The sequence below is a fragment of the Aptenodytes patagonicus genome, chromosome 1 (assembly GCF_965638725.1).
Source record: "Aptenodytes patagonicus chromosome 1, bAptPat1.pri.cur, whole genome shotgun sequence".
Lineage (NCBI taxonomy): Eukaryota > Metazoa > Chordata > Aves > Sphenisciformes > Spheniscidae > Aptenodytes > Aptenodytes patagonicus.
Genome location: NC_134949.1, coordinates 30,795,690 through 30,815,318, shown reverse-complemented (window position 1 = coordinate 30,815,318; position 19,629 = coordinate 30,795,690). Strand labels below are relative to the sequence as shown.

The following is a 19,629-nucleotide window of genomic DNA, read 5'->3' as shown; positions in this document are numbered from 1 at the left end:
TATTACTATATTAACTTCATTTATGCTATCTGGATACCACTACAATACTCTAGACACCACAGTCATTTTCTTTTCTTACTTGCAATAATTAACATTAGAGAGCAAAAGATGGCTAAATTAATTTATAACTTTATAGTTTCTTATACTAATTATTTCCTCTTCTTATATTTTAGGTCATCCTGTCATTCCTGCAAACACTAATCAATCATGGGATTTGAAGTTAATACTACTAAATAAATGAATTGCTTAATCTCCTATGACCATCTATACATACTTCATCTTCACAAAGCTTATCAATTTTATGTCATCAAGGACAGAGTGACCTTCATCTCCACAAAATGCCTCTTACTACTGGACAAGTTGGTTGCAAATTTATCACTTATCCTCAGGAAGAAAGTCCTTCGCAATCATCATTTGACAAATGCAAGTGTGTGTTTTATCAATTGACCAGGTCATACTAAATTCCAAAACCATAACTGTGGAATACTAAAGGGTCTGTTACTTTTCTGAACATTTGAGCTAAGATGAAGGACATGCAACTCAAAATTAATTTTCTACTTGGCCTAGTTATCACTGCACTAGTACAAGCTGTAGAAAAAAAAGCAGACTGCCCCGAGTCATGTATATGTGAGATCAGACCATGGTTCACCCCCAGGTCTGTGTATATGGAGGCTCCAACAGTGGACTGTAATGATTTAGGCCTTTTTAATTTTCCAGCCAGACTGCCTGCCGACACACAGGTTCTACTTCTACAGACTAATAATATTGCAAAAATTGAACATTCAGTAGATTTCCCAGTGAATTTAACTGGTCTAGATTTATCTCAGAACAATTTATCCTCAGTGACCAGTATTAATCTTAGAAAGATACCACAGTTGCTTTCAGTGTACCTTGAAGAAAACAAACTTACTGAACTCCCTGAAGAATGTCTTTCTGGACTCCACAATTTACAAGAGCTTTATATTAATCATAACCTGCTTTCTGTGATCGCACCGGGAGCTTTCATAGGCCTCAATAATCTTCTCAGACTTCACCTCAATTCAAATGGTCTGCAAATGATCAACAGGAAGTGGTTTGAAGCTACTCCTAATCTTGAAATTCTCATGATTGGAGAAAACCCAATAATCAGAATCGAAGATATGAACTTTAAGCCTCTTATCAATCTGCGCAGCCTAGTTTTAGCAGGCATAAATCTCACTGAAATACCAGATAATGCTTTGGTTGGCCTTGACAATTTAGAAAGCATCTCCTTTTACGACAACAGATTTGTCAGAGTGCCCCACATTGCTCTTCAAAAGGCTACAAATCTTAAATTTCTGGATCTAAATAAGAATCCTATTAACAGAATACGACGAGGAGATTTTAGCAATATGCTGCACCTAAAAGAGTTAGGAATTAATAACATGCCTGAACTGATTTCTATAGATAGTCTTGCTGTTGATAATTTGCCAGATTTAAGAAAAATAGAAGCTACCAATAACCCCAGATTATCATACATTCATCCAAATGCGTTCTACAGACTTCCCAAGCTGGAATCGCTCATGCTCAACAGCAACGCGCTGAGCGCCCTGTACCGCAGTACGATAGAATCCTTGCCTAACCTCAAAGAAGTTAGTATACACAGCAATCCCATTAGATGCGATTGTGTCATCCGCTGGATCAACATGAATAAAACAAACATTCGCTTCATGGAGCCGGAGTCCCTGTTTTGTGTAGACCCTCCTGAATTCCAAGGCCAGAATGTGAGACAGATACACTTCCGGGAAATGATGGAAATCTGTCTCCCCCTGATAGCTCCTGAAAGCTTTCCATCTACTCTGGATTTAAAAGCTGGCAGCCATATTTCCTTACACTGCAGAGCAACAGCAGAACCAGAACCTGAAATCTACTGGATAACACCATCAGGAAACAAACTTTTGCCTAATACTATTTCTAATAAATACTACATTCATTCTGAAGGAACATTAGACATAAGTGATGTAACACAAAAAGAAAGTGGCTTATATACATGTATAGCAACTAATTTAGTTGGGGCAGACCTAAAGTCAGTCATGATTAAAGTGGATGGCTCTTTCCCTCAGGACAGCAATGGAGCTTTGAATATTGAAATAAAAGATATAAAATCTAATTCTGTTTTGGTTTCATGGAAAGCAAGTTCTAAAATTCTCAAGTCCAGTGTTAGATGGACAGCCTTTCTGAAAGCTGAAAACTCTCAGGCTGCACGGAGCGCTCGAATACCATCTGATATAAAGGTATATAATCTTACACATCTAAATCCATCAACTGAATACAAAATTTGTATAGATATTCCCACTATCTATTCACAGAATAAGAAACAATGTGTCAACGTAACCACAAAAGGACTGGACTTGGCAGTGACAGGCTATGAAAAGAACAACATAATAGGATTCCTTGCCTGCCTTGGTGCTCTTCTGGGAATCATCTCTGTGATATATCTCTACAGCTACATCTCACGAGAGATGAACTATGATGTTGGACACAGCTATCTAAAGAATTACCTGAAGAAACAATCCTTCTCACTCAATGAGCTTTATCCTCCTCTAATCAGTCTTTGGGACGTGGGCAAAGAAAAAAGCACAGCAATGGAAGTAAAAGCAACTGTAATAGGTGTACCAACGAATATGTCATAAATATGTCAGTATATCACTTAATTTCTGAAATAAAAAGCACATGACTGCATTTGTGCTGAATAAAAAGGCAACAAGAAAAAGTATTTCTTTTAGGAACTAGATGCCTGGACTTTGCTGCTGCCGACAAATGGGAATATGTACCGACTCAGCATAAGAGAAGAATTTTAACTAACTGGCTTCTAAGGGTATTCTACCAACCAAATAAAATTAACTTCATTTTCTAGAACTTTCATGGGACTTTTAAGTCTGGAATACAGTGCAAATAGCCAAGAACATTTTCTGTATTTTTTTTTATTATTATATAAAAGTAGTGGAACTGAGCAATACCTCCTCCTGTGCTGTATTACACACACTAGCCACGAGTTTTTGCAGTGAACAGATATACTAGGATTGACACATGGTGTAATGAAATGGACAAATTCTGTAGAGTAGACACAGTGAGTATGTGAATTTTTTTTATGAGGCAAATACATTTTTGATTAAAATCAAAATAGTTTTTGGCTTGTTTGTTTCTAAAAAAAACATTCTGGGAGCTCCTGTCTGACAATAAACAAACTCATTCTAATGTCTGATAAAATATCTCCTTACATATTCTCCTGCTGAAATGCCAATCTGAGCACATAGGATATTTTTGCTGGTTTTAGGCTGTATAACAGCAATAAACCACACAATAAATATTTTTATAAAGTACTTCTTACACATAATAATAACCATATTTTACACATTGCTTATTGTGGGAGCAAGAAGAGAGAAGGAGGGCAGGAAGGAGACATAGGACTGATAGGGAAATAGATTGATAGCTACTGGTAACAGCAAGCTTTGAGCTGCTTTGGTATTTTCCCAGAAGCCTGAAAACTAAATGCAATGTTTAGACTCAGATAATATAAATCCAATATTTTGTCTTCAGTCAAAAGGGTAATCCAGTTATTCATAATGTCTAAACTCTAGGCTGGCCATACAGGGCACTCAGATAGCTTGAACAGTTTAAATGATATTAAGGTTTTCTTTCTGGACCTGCACACTTCTGTTTAGCTACAACAACAGCTGACTAGTTTACAAACCTCCTCAGCTTTCACAATGTAACAAGCAATAAATGACAGACAGAAACATTATTAGTAGAAATGAAATGAAACAAAATTAAAAGAGAACAATGAATACCTGACTACTCATATTGAAGCTAAAATTCTCACGAGAGTTGGGCTGGGCCCATAAGCAAGCAAGTGTGCACAAGAAGCTGCTGATCAGAGTGTTGATTACAAGCTAAAGGCAATTCTGTTACGAGGGAAAAAGTGACTACTCCTAAGCCCAGTAGAGAAAAGACATCTGACCATTAAGATACCTGATAAAAAGATGTGGCACCTCCTGACAAAGAAAGCAACAGCAACATTTTTATGTTATTTTGGTTCATATATATAAAAACAAATAGGAAAAATGAAGAAAAAAAAGGTTATCTCTGAATATTGTGCTTAAGGAAGTAAATATTCACTGAATGCATAGATAGCTTGAATTACAAAGTAAAAATAGGAGTAACAAACATTCTTGTAAGTCTTTAGTAGACTTTAACATTTTTTAAACTCTGTAATAATATACATTTTATCTTTCTAGACTTGGTTGAAGTAAACATTTCTGTGGAATCGCTGACAGAATTTTTGTAGGTAGAAGAAGAGTTACTTCTTGTATTTAGACATCAACTTTTCCACTTATTCATAGTTTCCTGCATACTTTCAAAATATTATTGGTCTATAAATACTTATAACATGGAAAAATAATTTCATTTTACCTAGTACTAATGAATAACTTGCTTTCATGTTAAAGATGTCATTTTTCTAGTTAAATCCCAGGATTTTTAAATTATGTAAAGGTAATTTTCAAAGTTGTTAAAGGCAGAAAGAAGAACCCGATACTAATTTTAAACTACCCAAACTTAGGATATTCATAGAGTTGATATATTTCCCTGAAGAAGGAAGTTTACAAACCTGATGAATCACTACCGCACATAAAGGCACACTGAAATTTATCAGCTAAACTCTGTGATGACATGACAGATTTCAGCAGCACGGAGAGCTCCTGGAGCAGAGTTGTTCCTCAAGAAAAGGTAGCTAAAATGGGACCCATCATCAAGCAGATATTGTATTTGTCAGCAAGAACTTGTAGGTATACCTTGTATGTTTACCTTTGGAATCAAGTTACATTTAGAGCTTACAACTCTTAAAGCTCAGAAATGAGAATCTCATTTTTTCAGGCAAAAACATCTCTGCACAATGTTATAAAACAGCACACAAATACAAGTCTAATGGGGAGCACCGATAAGAAGACTTTCACCCCACAGAATAAGTACAAGCTTTATTTACTTTATTTAAACATCTTATTAAAAGTTTTTGTTGACAGATAAAATGCATTTTTATATAGAAGAATTTTCACACTAAACTTCTGAGAGCTAAAATGTAACTAGATATATCTCACAAATATTTGAATTGTTCTATATCAAATGAAAATATACCTTACATTTTAAGAAGAAATGGATTATCCTGTTCCTAATTGTTAGGATGTGAATTATTTCCTTTATATCCCCAAAAAAGAGAAACACAATTGCATTTTCTTAAAGTAGCTTTGCAATCCTCCTCTCAAATGACCTTGAGGAAGCTATTTTACAACTTTATACGTTCCTTTGTCTGAAAGTATCTCTGAAAGAATATGCTGAGCTTTTGTTTTCATCAAACCAACAAGATGCATCTTCTGTAGTTAACCATCGAGTAATATTCTTTATTCGTGCAAATATGCCTTCACTGCTATCACTCAAAAGTGAAACTTTAAGAAATACTAGGAAAACATCCATAAGAACAGGGTCAACAGTGTCTCTACAATAGGTTACAAGAATTTTTAGTCACTCATAGAATAAAACATTTGAGATTTGGTAGGGGTGCTTAACTGATGGGGTAGAAGGAATACAACAGCAATAATGAGAACAAGGATATCCCTTCAAAGAGTTCTCACTCTTACTAAAGGATCTGCAGAAAGAAATGCTTGCAGAATTAGATTAAAACTTTAAAAAGACATACTTACTAGTACATTCAAGTTAATATCAACATCCATTTATTCATGAACTTATATGTCAACAGCATTACAATTCTTCAGTATTCCACTGAGGTTCTAAATACCTTTAAATTGAAATTTTACATGTTTCTAACAGAAAACTAAGTTTAGTGATTTTTTTGATCAAATTCTATTTACTGTAAGAACATGTTAAAGGCAAAAAGCATGTTGGAGGTGAGACTGTTTAAACCCGCTTAAATTAGATTTCAATATGCATATTGATTAATGAATCGTTTGATTCTTTTATTAGATACACTTTTTTGTGTGTGCGTGAAGTATTTCCATTCTATTAGCAACATGTTAGCCTGTCTGCAGACCTTTATTTCATTATATCTGTATTGCATTATTTTATCTACTATACTGAAGTTGTATCTTGTAGAACACATGGCAATGCTTTGAACGGCAGTACTGTGAACGACCTACTATCCATATAAACATAACATCTTTAATATCTACACAGAAACTTCTCCATGATACTAGCCTAACAAATCTCTAAAAAGATTCATTATTTCTCCATGACCAAAGACATTCTTCATGTTAAAATCCCCACAGAAGCTACAGGTGAGCAGTGGGATTCTTGTGTAGCTATGTGTAAAAATGGATAGCTGTTCCTTCCACAGATATACTACTCTATAAATCTGAGGGTCCTTAGGAAGTAATAAATCCACCTTTTAGCTTTAATACCTTAGTGTATATTTAACTTACATCACTTCACAGACATACACTAAAAAAATTTAACAACAATTTTTTCAGCAAAGTAGAATCTGTTAAAAAAGTATAGGAAGAACTTCTTAATAATGGTATAATATACTTTTCAATAATCTCTTCATTTACAGGAAGGTTGTTTTTTCCACACAAGGCATAGGGCTAAAATTTTTGTCTTTTATTAATTGGGATGTTTACGCTCTTTAATGGAGGTACAAACTGACAATGAGCTACATTTAATTTCCTCAGAAACAGAGAAAAGCATTGTTACACACCTGTGTTTCCATTTATTTAATAGTTTTCTCTCAGGAATCCAATGTATTAAAAGCAGTACTTACTGATTATTCAAACCAGAAAATAGTAGCTCATAAATAGATTAACTTTATCTTGGCATTTGAGAGCAAACCTCGTTCTGAAACATGCTAGTAATGAAAGAGAGAAGGCAAACATGAGTGTTTGAAATGTCTGGTTAGACAATACCCAAAACATAAGACTAAAAAGACTTTTTAATTCAGTTACCTTACTTCTTTCTATCAGCTACAAGACTGAAAAGTAGTGTTTTATTCATAAAAAGATTAAGCATTTACTTCTTGGTAAAACATTTACAAAAATCAGTTCCAATATTCCATCAGCTAACACAGCCAAGTGCTAACTTACATAGGTACATTTAAGTTTCTGTTTTTTCTACAATGATGTGAAATCATAACTCCAAATAGTAGCTAAAAAGCTTGGATAAAAGATCACAGAATAAATATTTATTTACATCCTAAAAGGAAATTTCCATTTCCAAAATTCACTAATAAAATTCATTCTGCTTGCATAATCTTAAGCAGTGACCTCAAGACAACTTAAAAAAGAAATGGAGATTCTTCCCTCAATCTTGTGCTGGCCAGTAATAGAAGAGACACAATGATCAACAATAATCTTATAAAATATTCTTTGTTATCTGAAACCAGAAGAGACATTTCAGAAAAAGGTGCCTATATAGTCTAGAAAATAAGTTGACATACTAGACAGTAACAGAAGAATTGATGTTTTAGAGAGAAAAAATTGAAAAGTATCACTCTGTCAGACTTAAGGAAGAAAACAATTCTTATTAATGAACTGAATGGAGTAAAACCAGAGTGGAGGTATGGCACTGATAAGACAAGAAACTTTACATAGCAGAAAGTGTACAGTAAGTATGAAAAATTCAGTATGAAAACTACGGAAGACATTTTGAAGGATATAGTTAAATGGAATAGAGAAGATAGCCATTGAACACAAACCACTAGAGACAAACTAAGGCTAATAATTCACCTCATGCTAAAGATGAGAAAATGTGCTTGGAAACAGATTAACAACTGCATGCGATTTTTGTAGAGGTAAGAAACAAGATGACTAGAAACATAACCAGAGTAAAAAATTACTGATGTTGCCTACTGAAGATCATGCGACTTCATCACAACATAGCTTACAGAAAGACATCTTGAGTAAAATCGTTGGGGAAGCGATAGATACAAGCGATCTTTTCAGAGCACCTTTGGGTCCCATGAGCAACAGTAGAAAGATGTTGGAAGAAACTGCTAGGTAGGGAAAAAAAAAGCATCTTCCTGGAATATTGGTTGACCTTCCAAACCAATTGTTTTGGTAGGTCAGTTGGTTGACGTACCAAATGTGTCATTTGAATAGCTTCCAGTTTAATACCATTGGAAATAACTGGAACCAATCTTCTCAGGAAAAAGCTAAATAGATATTCAGGGAAAATGCTAAGCTACAACAGAAAAAGAGAAGGATTATCAAAACACGAGAAAGATTATCTAAACATTCAGTAAACATAAAATCAAGACACCGAGAAGAAAAATTAACCTAGATGCCAAAGTTTGTGAAGATAAAAAAAAACCCACAAACTTCATTTACCCATATGACAACTCTAGAAGTTGGATATTAAACAAGAGAATTGCAATTACTCATTTATATGGATACAATCAACTTGAGTTATTACTGAAACTTGGCAAGATTTGCATGATTGCAATGTTAAAATACACGACCATAACCCATCCAGTGAGAACTGTGCTTTGAAACTGAGAACTGAGCTATTCCCTTCAGGTTCATTAAAAATTCTGAAGGAGTTGAGTCCTCTTCAGTGTTTGTATTATAGGACAGTGTGAAAATAATATAATGTATCAGACTAAATTCTGTCCATGATTAGCTGCACTTCAATATTCTGAGACAAAATGTACAAGCATCATTTGTAAATAGCATAAGCATAGAGTAGAACTAGTAATGAATAATGAAAACTGACCCTATGGTACGTGACTGACTATGGTTATGTTATTGTTCCAGTTACATTAAGTAGTGTTTCCTTTCTATAGCCAGGGCTTTCAAAAAGAGATATAAGGTTAAGCCAATTGGACAACATGTTTAAAAGACTTGTTATTTTGAACACTCATGAAAAACTTTAAATAAAAGTAGTGTACATCTACCTACTTGACTACAGTATTCTCAGAGAGATACAAAGCTGCAGTTATATTGAAGTGCCTTCCCGTTTCCAATTTCAAAAAATGAAGTAGGCTGATCTTCAAAGAAGCCAACTGTAAAAGAAAGACTGCAAATGATCATAAATATGGAATATTTTTTTCAAATAATGGACAAATCACTTTTGTCTTTGGCTGCTTAAGAAATTATGATCGATTGTCAGAGCTACCAAACATGAATGAAACAAAAACTCTGACTGTGTAATTTCTATGTCTAGAAATTACAACTACAAAAATAAATTTTTACATTTAATTAATGCAAAGAAAAAATATCTTTTTTCATAAAAAAGGAAAGTATATTAATCTATGAAAAGTCTATACACTTTACAGACAGTTACACTATTTATTATTTGGCTAACCATTTAAATAACCTGTAAACTGTGATGATTAATGACATAAACAAAGCTATAACAAGACAGAATATCCAGTTTCATTTTGAAAGCTTTTGGGTGCATCTCTCCTGACTTTCAGTTGTTGCTCCAAAGGAAACATGTCCTCCTGTCTCTCATAAGTCTTGCCAACCCTGTATATATATCTCTGGTATCCCAGGGCATCAAAAAAGAACTCTAGATGCTTATGTTTAGGAATATAACTACGAAAGAACAATCACATACAAAAAGAAATTCCATTATATTCCAAAGAAAATTAGCTATTTGATGGGAACTGATTTTTATCTAAAATGTTATTTTACAGTTAATGAAGCTCATTCCTATTTAGAAAAAAAGGGGCAGGGGGAGGGGGAGAAACTTCCAGTGTTCTTGGAACATTAAAACAGTTTTATGTGATTTCTTTAGACATTTAGTAAGAAAACCTTCCATTTTTATTTGCCATATTACTGTGACAGAACAAATACAAGTATTTACACAACATAAATTAATAAAAAACCTGAAATGAAATGCTGATATGAAATGTTGACATTCTTGTAGAACATTTGATATTCACTGAACCAACAAATTCAGATTTTAAGAAGTTCCATTGGAAAATGTATAATTCTTTCTAAAGCTCGTCCCACAAAGACATTCAAGTATAATGATCATCCCACAAAGACATTCAAGACTGTAAATCAACAGTCTTCAAAGCAACTGAATCTTTTATTAAGTCATTCCTCCCTTCAGATGAAGATGAAAACTACAAATGAAATTCTTCTGGCAGCTAAAAATGCTTTTTACAAATCCCTCTCCCTTGCTCATTTCTTTTTTTTTTTGGTCTCTCAGCTTCAATTATTTTTTCCCAAAGTCCTTTTCTTTGCCTTGATGCAAATGCTCTGTTCCTCTCCCTTCCACGGTCCCTGTTAGTCCTTTGCTTATTTCCTGCTACTATTGTTGCTAGACTGTCACATCATTTCCAACACTGCCAGTAAGGACAGATGTTGTCTTGACTTAATAAAAAAATTATCAAACAAACATCATATTTGGAGGCAAAATATTTGAATAGCAAAATATAAATATTAAAGAAAGACCTGGAATTCTTAAAGAAAACCCTGGTGTAAAACTAATCAGCTAATGAGATTAAGTACCTTGCAAGGAAACAGAGCATTAAAATGTAATGATAGTCAGATGAAAATAATAACAATAATAGGAGAGTAAGGTAAAGCTGAAAGGGCAGGCAATTTGGGCAGATGGCCTATTCCTGATCCTAAAATAGCTGATGTTCTTTTTAACATTACAGTTTAGAAGAGTGGAAAACAACTCCATCTGCCTTGCCCTTACGTAGCTATTGTTCGTTATTTGTGTTGATGACAATTTCACACTGTGCTCCAAATAGCCATAATGCTTTGGGGAATCACAAATCTACATGCTGTATGTATTCAAGTGTGGAGAGCAATTTAGAATAAATGGCCAAAAGAACAAGATATTAAATATCATCATAATTGTAGCTTCTTGATCCAAGACCATCTACATTCATATTTCTCCAAAATATACTCCCCTAATATGGAAATTTGGGATTTCCCCCACAAGTTGAATACACTGATTCTCTCCCACCCATTCAAAGTATACAGTCACATTACACCTTAATCATAGAACAGTATTTCCTTTAGTAGAAATTCTGTACTAAAATAGAGAAAGGAAAGTACGGAAAATATATGGAAAAATACTTCCATACCGAAACAACTTCTTAGAAGAATGTAACAGCCATGGTAAATAATCATATTCTTCCTTCCAAGAATTATCCATTAAAGAGACTACCAAGATCTACAGATTATTGAGTTCTAAGCACTACTCTGAATACAGGACTGTTCTTACTGTGTGTCCTGGCTAGACCTCAAGTGAAAACAAGTGCTGAGGACAGCTGTACATACAGGAGACAGTCTTCCATAGCTCCGTCCTAAATTAAGGGTCAAGGAAGGCTATAGCTCCTGTCCTAGATACTGCTTTCTGCTTCAAAATGTCCACACGTGAGATAAAACTACTTTCAAGCCATCATCATGAAATATACAGGTTCATTCCTTTTGACAGTCCAACCCAACTTTACTCTTTATCTCCATATGTCATGCAGATTTACACTCTTTCCCAGGACTAATGCAAGGATAGGATCCCTCCATGACATCTGGCGTAATATGTCACCTTGAGGCTGCCTGTCACTACTTGCACAGTGTGGATTTGATGAGACAACATTGTTGCTAGCCAGATAGACAGCTCTCAGGATCACACAGATAAGGAAGCAAACTTGAAGAGTCCCATATTAATAACAAGGTATTCATAGGTGATCCCTTCAGTTCAGACTATTGCTGCAGATGAAAAAGCAAATAATAATTGGACGCCTACGGAAGCATGTACTTATTTCATTCTCCAGCACTTAAGATGACCTGAGAGCTAGGTGCCAGAACAAGGGCCAGTAGGGCAATAAGAGTCTCTTCTATCAATAGAAGACAGAAGACAAGAAAGAAATCAAGATGCAAAAATGAACCCACTTATCTTCTTTTTTAAGGACTAAACTCACTAAATATGGTTTCTAGTGATATCACAACAGTGAAAGAATTACCTTGTTCATTTTTTTAAGCCTAGCAATTACACCATCTGAATCACTACACCTTGAAGGATAGATAAATAAATGGGAAGATTATCTCTGCAAGACAAAAAAAGGAGTGAGGCATGCCCAAACTGAGAGATGCAACAGCATGGACAACACAAAACTGAGTAGAAAATGAATGCTGCTTTTCAAGCTAACTGAATAATTAGGAAACACAAAAACAAATCTCAAAGTTTTCCTGATAGTTAATTAGCTGTGCTTCAGAACCACAACAGAGAAGAAGGAACATGCTCCTTTTAAAAGTAGAATAAACACAGGCTTTGCACTGGTCAAAGACAGACAAACCTCAAAGAGAAATATCTAATACTAATTTTGAAAAAGCAGTGATGATAGTCTTCATCTATACACATTTATTCCAGTCCAGACCTAGATTCTATAAAGAAATCATTATAGCATTCATATACCACACTTTACAGGTCAAAGGGTTTACAGTTTTGCCATTTAGCATGCAGGCACAAGTCAGATTCCTTGAGATGGCTGTTGGGAATAACATTTGAGGGCAGAATCTTGTCAGAACTTCTTATTTTTTTTGTATGAAATTGCACTCTGTGCTGTTAACATTCATTATGTCTTTTTGTTTCTGTCTCTAGCATGAACTTCAGCTAAACTTAAAAACATACAGCTTAATACTTTATAGCACCAAAGAACTTGGGTTACTGTCTGAAGACTACTAAAGACAGCTAAAAGACAATGCTTTGACATAATGGTGGAATGATTTTGTAGAACATAGAACCATGCGATGAAAATCATCTATTCCTATACATTCTAACATTTAAATGGAAGACAAAAGGGCTACAAATAGAGTTAGAATTATCACTTTTAAATTAAGTGCAAAGTGTCCAATAATTATGCAAATTAAAAACCAACAATATAAAGTTAGTCTCACTATAGTAAAACAACTACCATCATTAAACTACAGGTAATCAGCTATGTCTTTCTTTACATATCAGGTCCATTGTTCTCAAGTGTCTTCCTATGTGCCCTACTGAGTGGAATTGTTGAAGTGTTTACCAACCTTAAGTGTTAAAGTCCTACATAATTTATTTCATAAATGCTCTGCAGGTATTTATGAGATGTACATGCCCATTTTTAGCAAACTAAGTGCTATATTGAATATTCATGTGCCACACAATGCATTCCAAAATGTGAAACAATGCCTTCTTCTCCTAAAATACCTGCTTGCACAAGTTTGCTTAGCTATACCTAAATTATGGAACACATGCACACCACTACCTCAGTTCCATTTCTTCTACAGCCATGTAAGAGGACTGCAGTACTCAAGCTAGGAAGAAATGTATCCCTGTGACTTCCAGACTCTTAGTTTGACAAGTCCAGAATAGCACTGTCCACTGTCACAACACTTATAAATGTGTATTTACATTATCATGTCCAAATCACCCTGCTGCCTTTCAGGCTATTAAAGAGTCCAGTGGAAAATTCCTTCCCTTTCTTCCTTCAGGAACTTCAACCTCTCTCTCATCCTTCACATTTCTTCCATTCGCTTAGCATTAATCTACCATTTGCTCTTACACTAAATCACACCAGTGTGGGCATGCAGCCCTCCTTTTTAACTACATTCTACTTTGTTAATGCTTCATCTTTTTCCCAGTCTCCTATGAAATGTATTTCCAGAGTATCCTTCTCTAAGCTATCTGTTATCATTTCTGCACAATTACATTAAAAAAAAAAAAAAAAAAACACAAAAAAGCTGAATTGTTCTGTGGATTTTAGTGCAAATTTCAAGTGTAGCCAGAGGAAAATTGCAACCCTGAAAACTCTGCAGTCTGTTCCCCCACCTAATTCAACAGTCAATTCTTCTTAAACATTATGTTAACTAAAGCTCACTTTCTCTCTCTTGGTCTTAGAAAACCTGATTAAAATGGAGGATGTCCACTACTGCTAGAGTAATTTTAAGTTATTTCTAGTTTGCATAATGTCTGGATTATTAGAAAGAGGAAACGGAAAGAGAATAATATTATTCATCCAGGCTTTCAAAAGCATATTACAATTTATAAGCATATATCAATAAACACATTACACCAAAGCACATACACCAAAGAGAAAACCCTCCTGCTGTCCTGAACATCAGTTAACTAAATAGTTTAGAATAAAAGAAACAAAAATGCATTGTCAGAGTTGTGGTTTTTTTCTCTATCACATCAAGAGGTAGATAAGCGCCCACCAGTACTTCCTCATTAAGCAAAAGCATTTAGGCCCATAACTTCCACTGAATTTAACAGATACTAGACTCTTACCTGTTTGGGTGTTTTGGACATCATGAAGCATGCCCCTGGATGATCAAAAGCCTGGCCCCGTGAACCTATCTATCTGACTCTCAGCCCTCAAAAATTTGCATATGCATGGCTGCACTAAAGACGGTATAAAAGCAATGTACCTCATTCATTTATTTGAAAACATTACACATTTTTAATTAAGACAAAATGGGAAAAGAACAATGTTATTTATTTAAAATGTTTAGAACAGAATACTTTGTGGAGAGCATCTGTTTCAGGATTAAATAATTCAATATCCATCAAAGAAATATTGGATAATGTAGAATTTTAAGTACCAGCAAAGGAATGTTCTGTATGTTCAGATATCATCTAATTACAAACAAAAGTAATATGCCATACAATATATTCTAAATGACTTTATTTTAAGATACCACAAATAATATAGGTTTCCCTCAGATTCTTACTCCTCCTGACCTAAAAGGTTTGCAAGAGCCTGCTCCTGCTATTCATCTCTAACTATCAATTATCTTCCTACAGGATTTCTTAGGCTTCAGCTTGTCTTCCACCTCCTTTTGTCTCCTTCATTTGAAAATTTCTTTTTGCTTCAATTATCTTACACGTGAAGGTTCCCTGTCTTTGTATGTCATGCAACATCATTCTCCCACTATCAGCATCTCTTCTTTTGTTTAACATTCTGGCACAGAACTCTACTTTTTCCTTCCAAAAATTAATATTCCATCACACTGGATGTGTATAAAATAACCTAAATTCTTCTTGCTAGAACCCTTACATTAAATATACCAAACTGTATGTATAATGAGACAACTTTCCAATAAATAGGGGTTTACTTTAATCAAGAGTGTGGAAACTATTTCATAAATATTCAGAAAATAGAGAGAAAGTCTAAGGAAGGAAAAAAATGTTTAAAACAAAAAATGGTAGATTACAAACCTTATCATATGTTGCTAACAAATCAAGTGCAGACCATGTAAGTATTACAAATAAAAGTGAGGAAAAATCAGAAACTGTAGATACTCGATGGTAGATAAGTCAATGGTAAAAACCAAATTGTAACATAGGATGATATAAATATTTTAGAACAAACCAGAAAAGAAGAGAGCTGGAAAAATGTGGCCAAAGAGGACAGAACTACTGAAAGATCAAGTTTGCAACAGCATCAAAACAATAAATGTGAGAAAAAAATAAGTTGAATGAACAAAGAGGTGCTACAAGTAGTTTTAATGATGGTGAAGGAGAAAAGTAGGGTAGAGGAAAGGTATAGGAAAGACTGTTGAAGAGGAACGAGTTAAGACACTGAGTCTAACAGCCCATCCTGGTAACACAAGAATTAAAGGTAGCAAGAGACGAGTCAGTAGTTGGAAGAAAATTTTGGACAAGAGGAAGTGACTGAGAAAAATTAGTGATACAGGGATGAAGGAACAGCCAGCGAAAACAAGTGAGCTTGAAGATACCATGAAATATACGTATCCAGAAGTTTCAAATGAAGACAAGACTTAACAAAAATGGGGGAGAAGGACAAGACAGCAGGAGTATGTGTTTTGATTTGGCCAAAATATTTAGTACAGAAAAAAGCTGTAAGAAGCCTGACCTTGTAAGTATTCTGAAATCAACAGGAAACAATCATGCTTGGGAGACAAATTATAATTTCCGTACCTTATGAGTCATAATTCACCAAGTGTCAAGGAAAAAGTTACAATACGAATTGTAAAACAAGGAGTACAAGAATATCTATTAGAAAGTGAAAAGAAGTAAATGCTTAAGCAATGAAGAAGAGCATGTTTGGAAATTCTGGCTAAAATGAGGAAGGCAGATACAACAGGCAGTGTCATTTGGGAGGTTTCATCCAGAAGACAATTGAAAGCTGATAACCCTGTGTTATTAAGCCAAATACTATCATAAAGAAATCTCAGAGGGAAGGAGACACTGCTGCCTCTAATTAAAGACAGAGCTCAAGGTCCAGGAGCTGCTTAACAGTATCAATTATAATGCCACTAATAACCAATTAAGGTTTGTGATTTTTCTAAACATTACCACAGCCACAGCAATTTTTATCGTTGCTTTTAAGAAGCCTCAAAATTCTTTAAAAATAATTAATTCTAAAGGATTAACTCAAAAAATCCCTTTAAAGGCAATAACAAAAGACACTGGAATGTATACAAGTTTGTTCTAAATCATATCCAAAGCAAGTGTGTTCCACTAAAAAAGAAGCCAATCATTGTCACACAGAATAAAAACTTGAAGAAAAAGAAAAGGGAAGAGCAGGAGTAGAGGGGAGAACAAAGAAAACAAAAACAATAAAATTAAGAAGAGGAAAGATAGAAGACAAGAATGATTCCATTTAATATTGTTATACAAGTTAATATATTTAAGTTATATATGAAAATAATTACTGATGCAAAAGAGGAAGACAGAATACAGTAACAGAAACTTTTTAAAAAGGGATTTTTTTTTAAACCCATTTTAAAACTGTTAGTAAACTAACTGAAAACTCAGTGAAAGTTTGGAAGTAAGAGAGACTGAATAAGCCAACTAGTTGTCTGTATGTAAAAACAGAGCTGATCTGTTGAGTCTCTGAAGATATATCTACACTTAAAAGATGCCTCTCAGATGCAATTTGGAGAGGTCTGAATTAGCAAGTCCATAAAGTGCTGTGCAGCACTTCAAGGCTTTTACTAGCTTGGGTCCAAGTGCATTTGAACATTATTGGTCTGACAGAAAGGCACATTAGCTTAATATCACTCCCACCAGCCCTGATTATCTGGGAAAGACCCCTCATTCATATACCTAGATTGTATACACAAAGGTGCTGAAATACACAGTACTAGCCATGGTAGTTTGGACAATAACACTCAAAGGGTAGTGGTTAATGATTTGTATTGTTTAGAGACCAGTCACAAGTGGTGTTCCTCAGGGGTCTATTCTGGGATTTAACCTGCTTAGCATCTTTATCAATGACCTGGAGGAGAATACAAAATCCTTATCAATCTGACAACACTAATTTGGAGGATGCAGTCAATATATTTGAAAACAGGACTGCCATTTAGAGGGATCCAGAAAGGCTGGAGAATTAGGCCAGCAGGGTGTCATTAAACTCAGCAAGGAGACATGTAAAGTCCTGCACCTAGGAAGGACTAACTCCTGAATGAGTACAAACCTGGGAGTGCCTCACTGGGGAGCAGCTCTGCTGAAAAAGACCTGGGGGTCCTAAGGACAGTTGGCTAACAGTATACTGGGCTGTATTAACATGATAGTAGCCAGTAGATTGAGGCAAACAATTATTCCCCTTTACTCAGCACTTGTTAGACCACCTCTGTAATACTGTGTTTAATTTTGGATCCCCCCCCCCCCCCCCCCGTACAGGACATTGATCAACTGGAGCAAGCTTAGCAGGAGGCTCTTAAGCTGTCAGGGGCTGGAGCACTTGCCCTAAGAAGAAAGTCTGAGGCAGCTGGGCTTGTTCAGCCTGGAAAAAAAGGAGGATTGGGAGGAATAAGTAGCAGCCCTCCAGTATCTAAGAGGTGGTTACTAAAAAGTCAGAGCCAGGCACGTTACTGAGGTGCACAGCAGAAAAATGAGCAACAACAACCATAAATTGAAATTGCGGGGAGGGGCTTTAACTAAATATAGGAAAAATAATTAATTATGAGGAAAATAATCTTGGGAACAAGTCACACAGACATGTTATGAAATTTCTGTTCTTGGGGGGTTTCAAGACCCAACTGGACAAAATCATAAGCAACATGATCTGATTCATAGTTGACCCTATTTTGAGCAGGAGGTTGAACTAGATGACGTACCTTCCAACCTGAATAATTCTGCAGAAGAACTATATCCCCAGAGATTATACGTGCAGTGTAACCTGCTCAGAGAAGCAGAAATATTTTAGCTGAAATGACTCCAAAGTTTTCATCAGGAACATCCTCTTATTCCTTTTTAAATGATTCAAAGACTTCTTCTTGCAGAGACGCTATAGTTTGGGTAGGTTGTTAGGCCTTTTAAATTTCTAAATTTTAAAAATGTATTCATAATGCAGACAGCTATTTCCATAGTTTTTCAATATGTGGCCATACTTTATTTCAAATATACTTAGTCTACTTTTTTGGACTAAATTCTTAGGCATTTCTTACGTGCCTTTTCCCATATTCTACCATTTTCATTATGATGCTCCTTCTAGATATCTAAATGGCATGATTTTGCATAAATGTAGAGCAACAGACTGTGAAACTAAATATAAGAATGTTTCCTTCTTTTTTTCCAATGCAGACATGAGTAACTAGCTATAACTAGCATCCATTTTTCTGGAATATAAAAAATTTAGAATAAATCCATCAACATGAAAAAAAGATTCAAATTACCTTCCTCCTTCCAAAAAAAAGTATGAAACTTTGATGATTCAGAAAATCTTTCCTCTTGTACTGCTAATTATTTCAAAATTTCATTTCTTCGGGGCATGGTTTTGTTCTATACCTTCAGTCCTTCTTTCTTAACATTTCACTCTGTCTTCAAGCTTGAAATTTCAGTTTGATCAAGGATAATTCTCTTACAAGTAAGTAATGTCCCAGACTGTATGCCTAAACATGCAGTTTCATCACTATGATGACAGTGCCACAAAATTTAAGAACTTGGAAAAGCACAGACTACTTTACAACATAAAAATATTTCCAAAGTGGTCCAGAGGAAAAATTCAGCCCAAACAATACCTTGCTCAGAGCTTTAGATAGTCCACTGGAAATGTGGTAATTAATAACAGTAAAATGGACAAGTGGAAAGAGTAGGTGGAAAAAGAAAAAAAAAGGATAGAAACAAGAACAAAAAATGGAGACAGAATCCACCTATTCCTTCAGGAAAATTGCCAAAAATATACATGGAAAATGCAGCAGAAATCAAGACATTCAGTCACAAAGGAGAAAGCTGATAATAAGTAGAGCTTATAAATGGATATGAGATAATCCCATTGGCTAGTGGGAATAAGGAACACATTAGAAAACAAATATTCTGGTAAGCTAAACTACAGATATATTAAGCTCTGATTATTAAGCAATCAATTAACAATCAACTATGTACATAGGAATACAATGATAGTTATATTCAAATTACAAGCTTGCCTAGCTTGGTATCCTGACTCTGACAACGTTCAACAGAAGATGCCTAGTCAAGAGCACAGGACCAGGGTGACTTTCCATGACACTTTCCATAATACACCCTATGATCTCCTCAAATTTTCAGACCTCAGGGACTTCCTCACCCAGAAGAACTTTCATGTACTTTCATGTTTAACAGCCTTTCATGGACTTTTCTCTCATGAATTCATCTGAGCAATTTTTTAATCTATGTAAGTGTTTAGCATTCAAAGCATCCTCCTGATGTGCCAATGAGTTC

At 34.9% G+C, this 19,629-nt stretch overlaps 2 protein-coding genes across 6 annotated transcripts in view; one reads left to right on the top strand and one right to left on the bottom strand.

Moving 5' to 3' along the window:
• LRRN3 (leucine rich repeat neuronal 3) overlaps positions 1-3,216 on the top strand; it is a 35,812-nt gene extending 32,596 nt beyond the window's left edge. For both annotated transcript variants that reach the window (XM_076330864.1, XM_076330874.1), the window contains exon 2: positions 174-3,216. In XM_076330864.1, the coding sequence (XP_076186979.1) occupies positions 525-2,651 (2,127 nt within the window). In that variant the 5' untranslated portion in view covers positions 174-524 and the 3' untranslated portion in view covers positions 2,652-3,216. The remainder of the gene's footprint in view (positions 1-173) is intronic.
• The window catches only part of IMMP2L (inner mitochondrial membrane peptidase subunit 2), a 495,887-nt gene that overhangs the window by 282,039 nt on the left and 194,219 nt on the right, over positions 1-19,629 (bottom strand). The gene's annotated exons all lie outside the window — the stretch shown is intronic.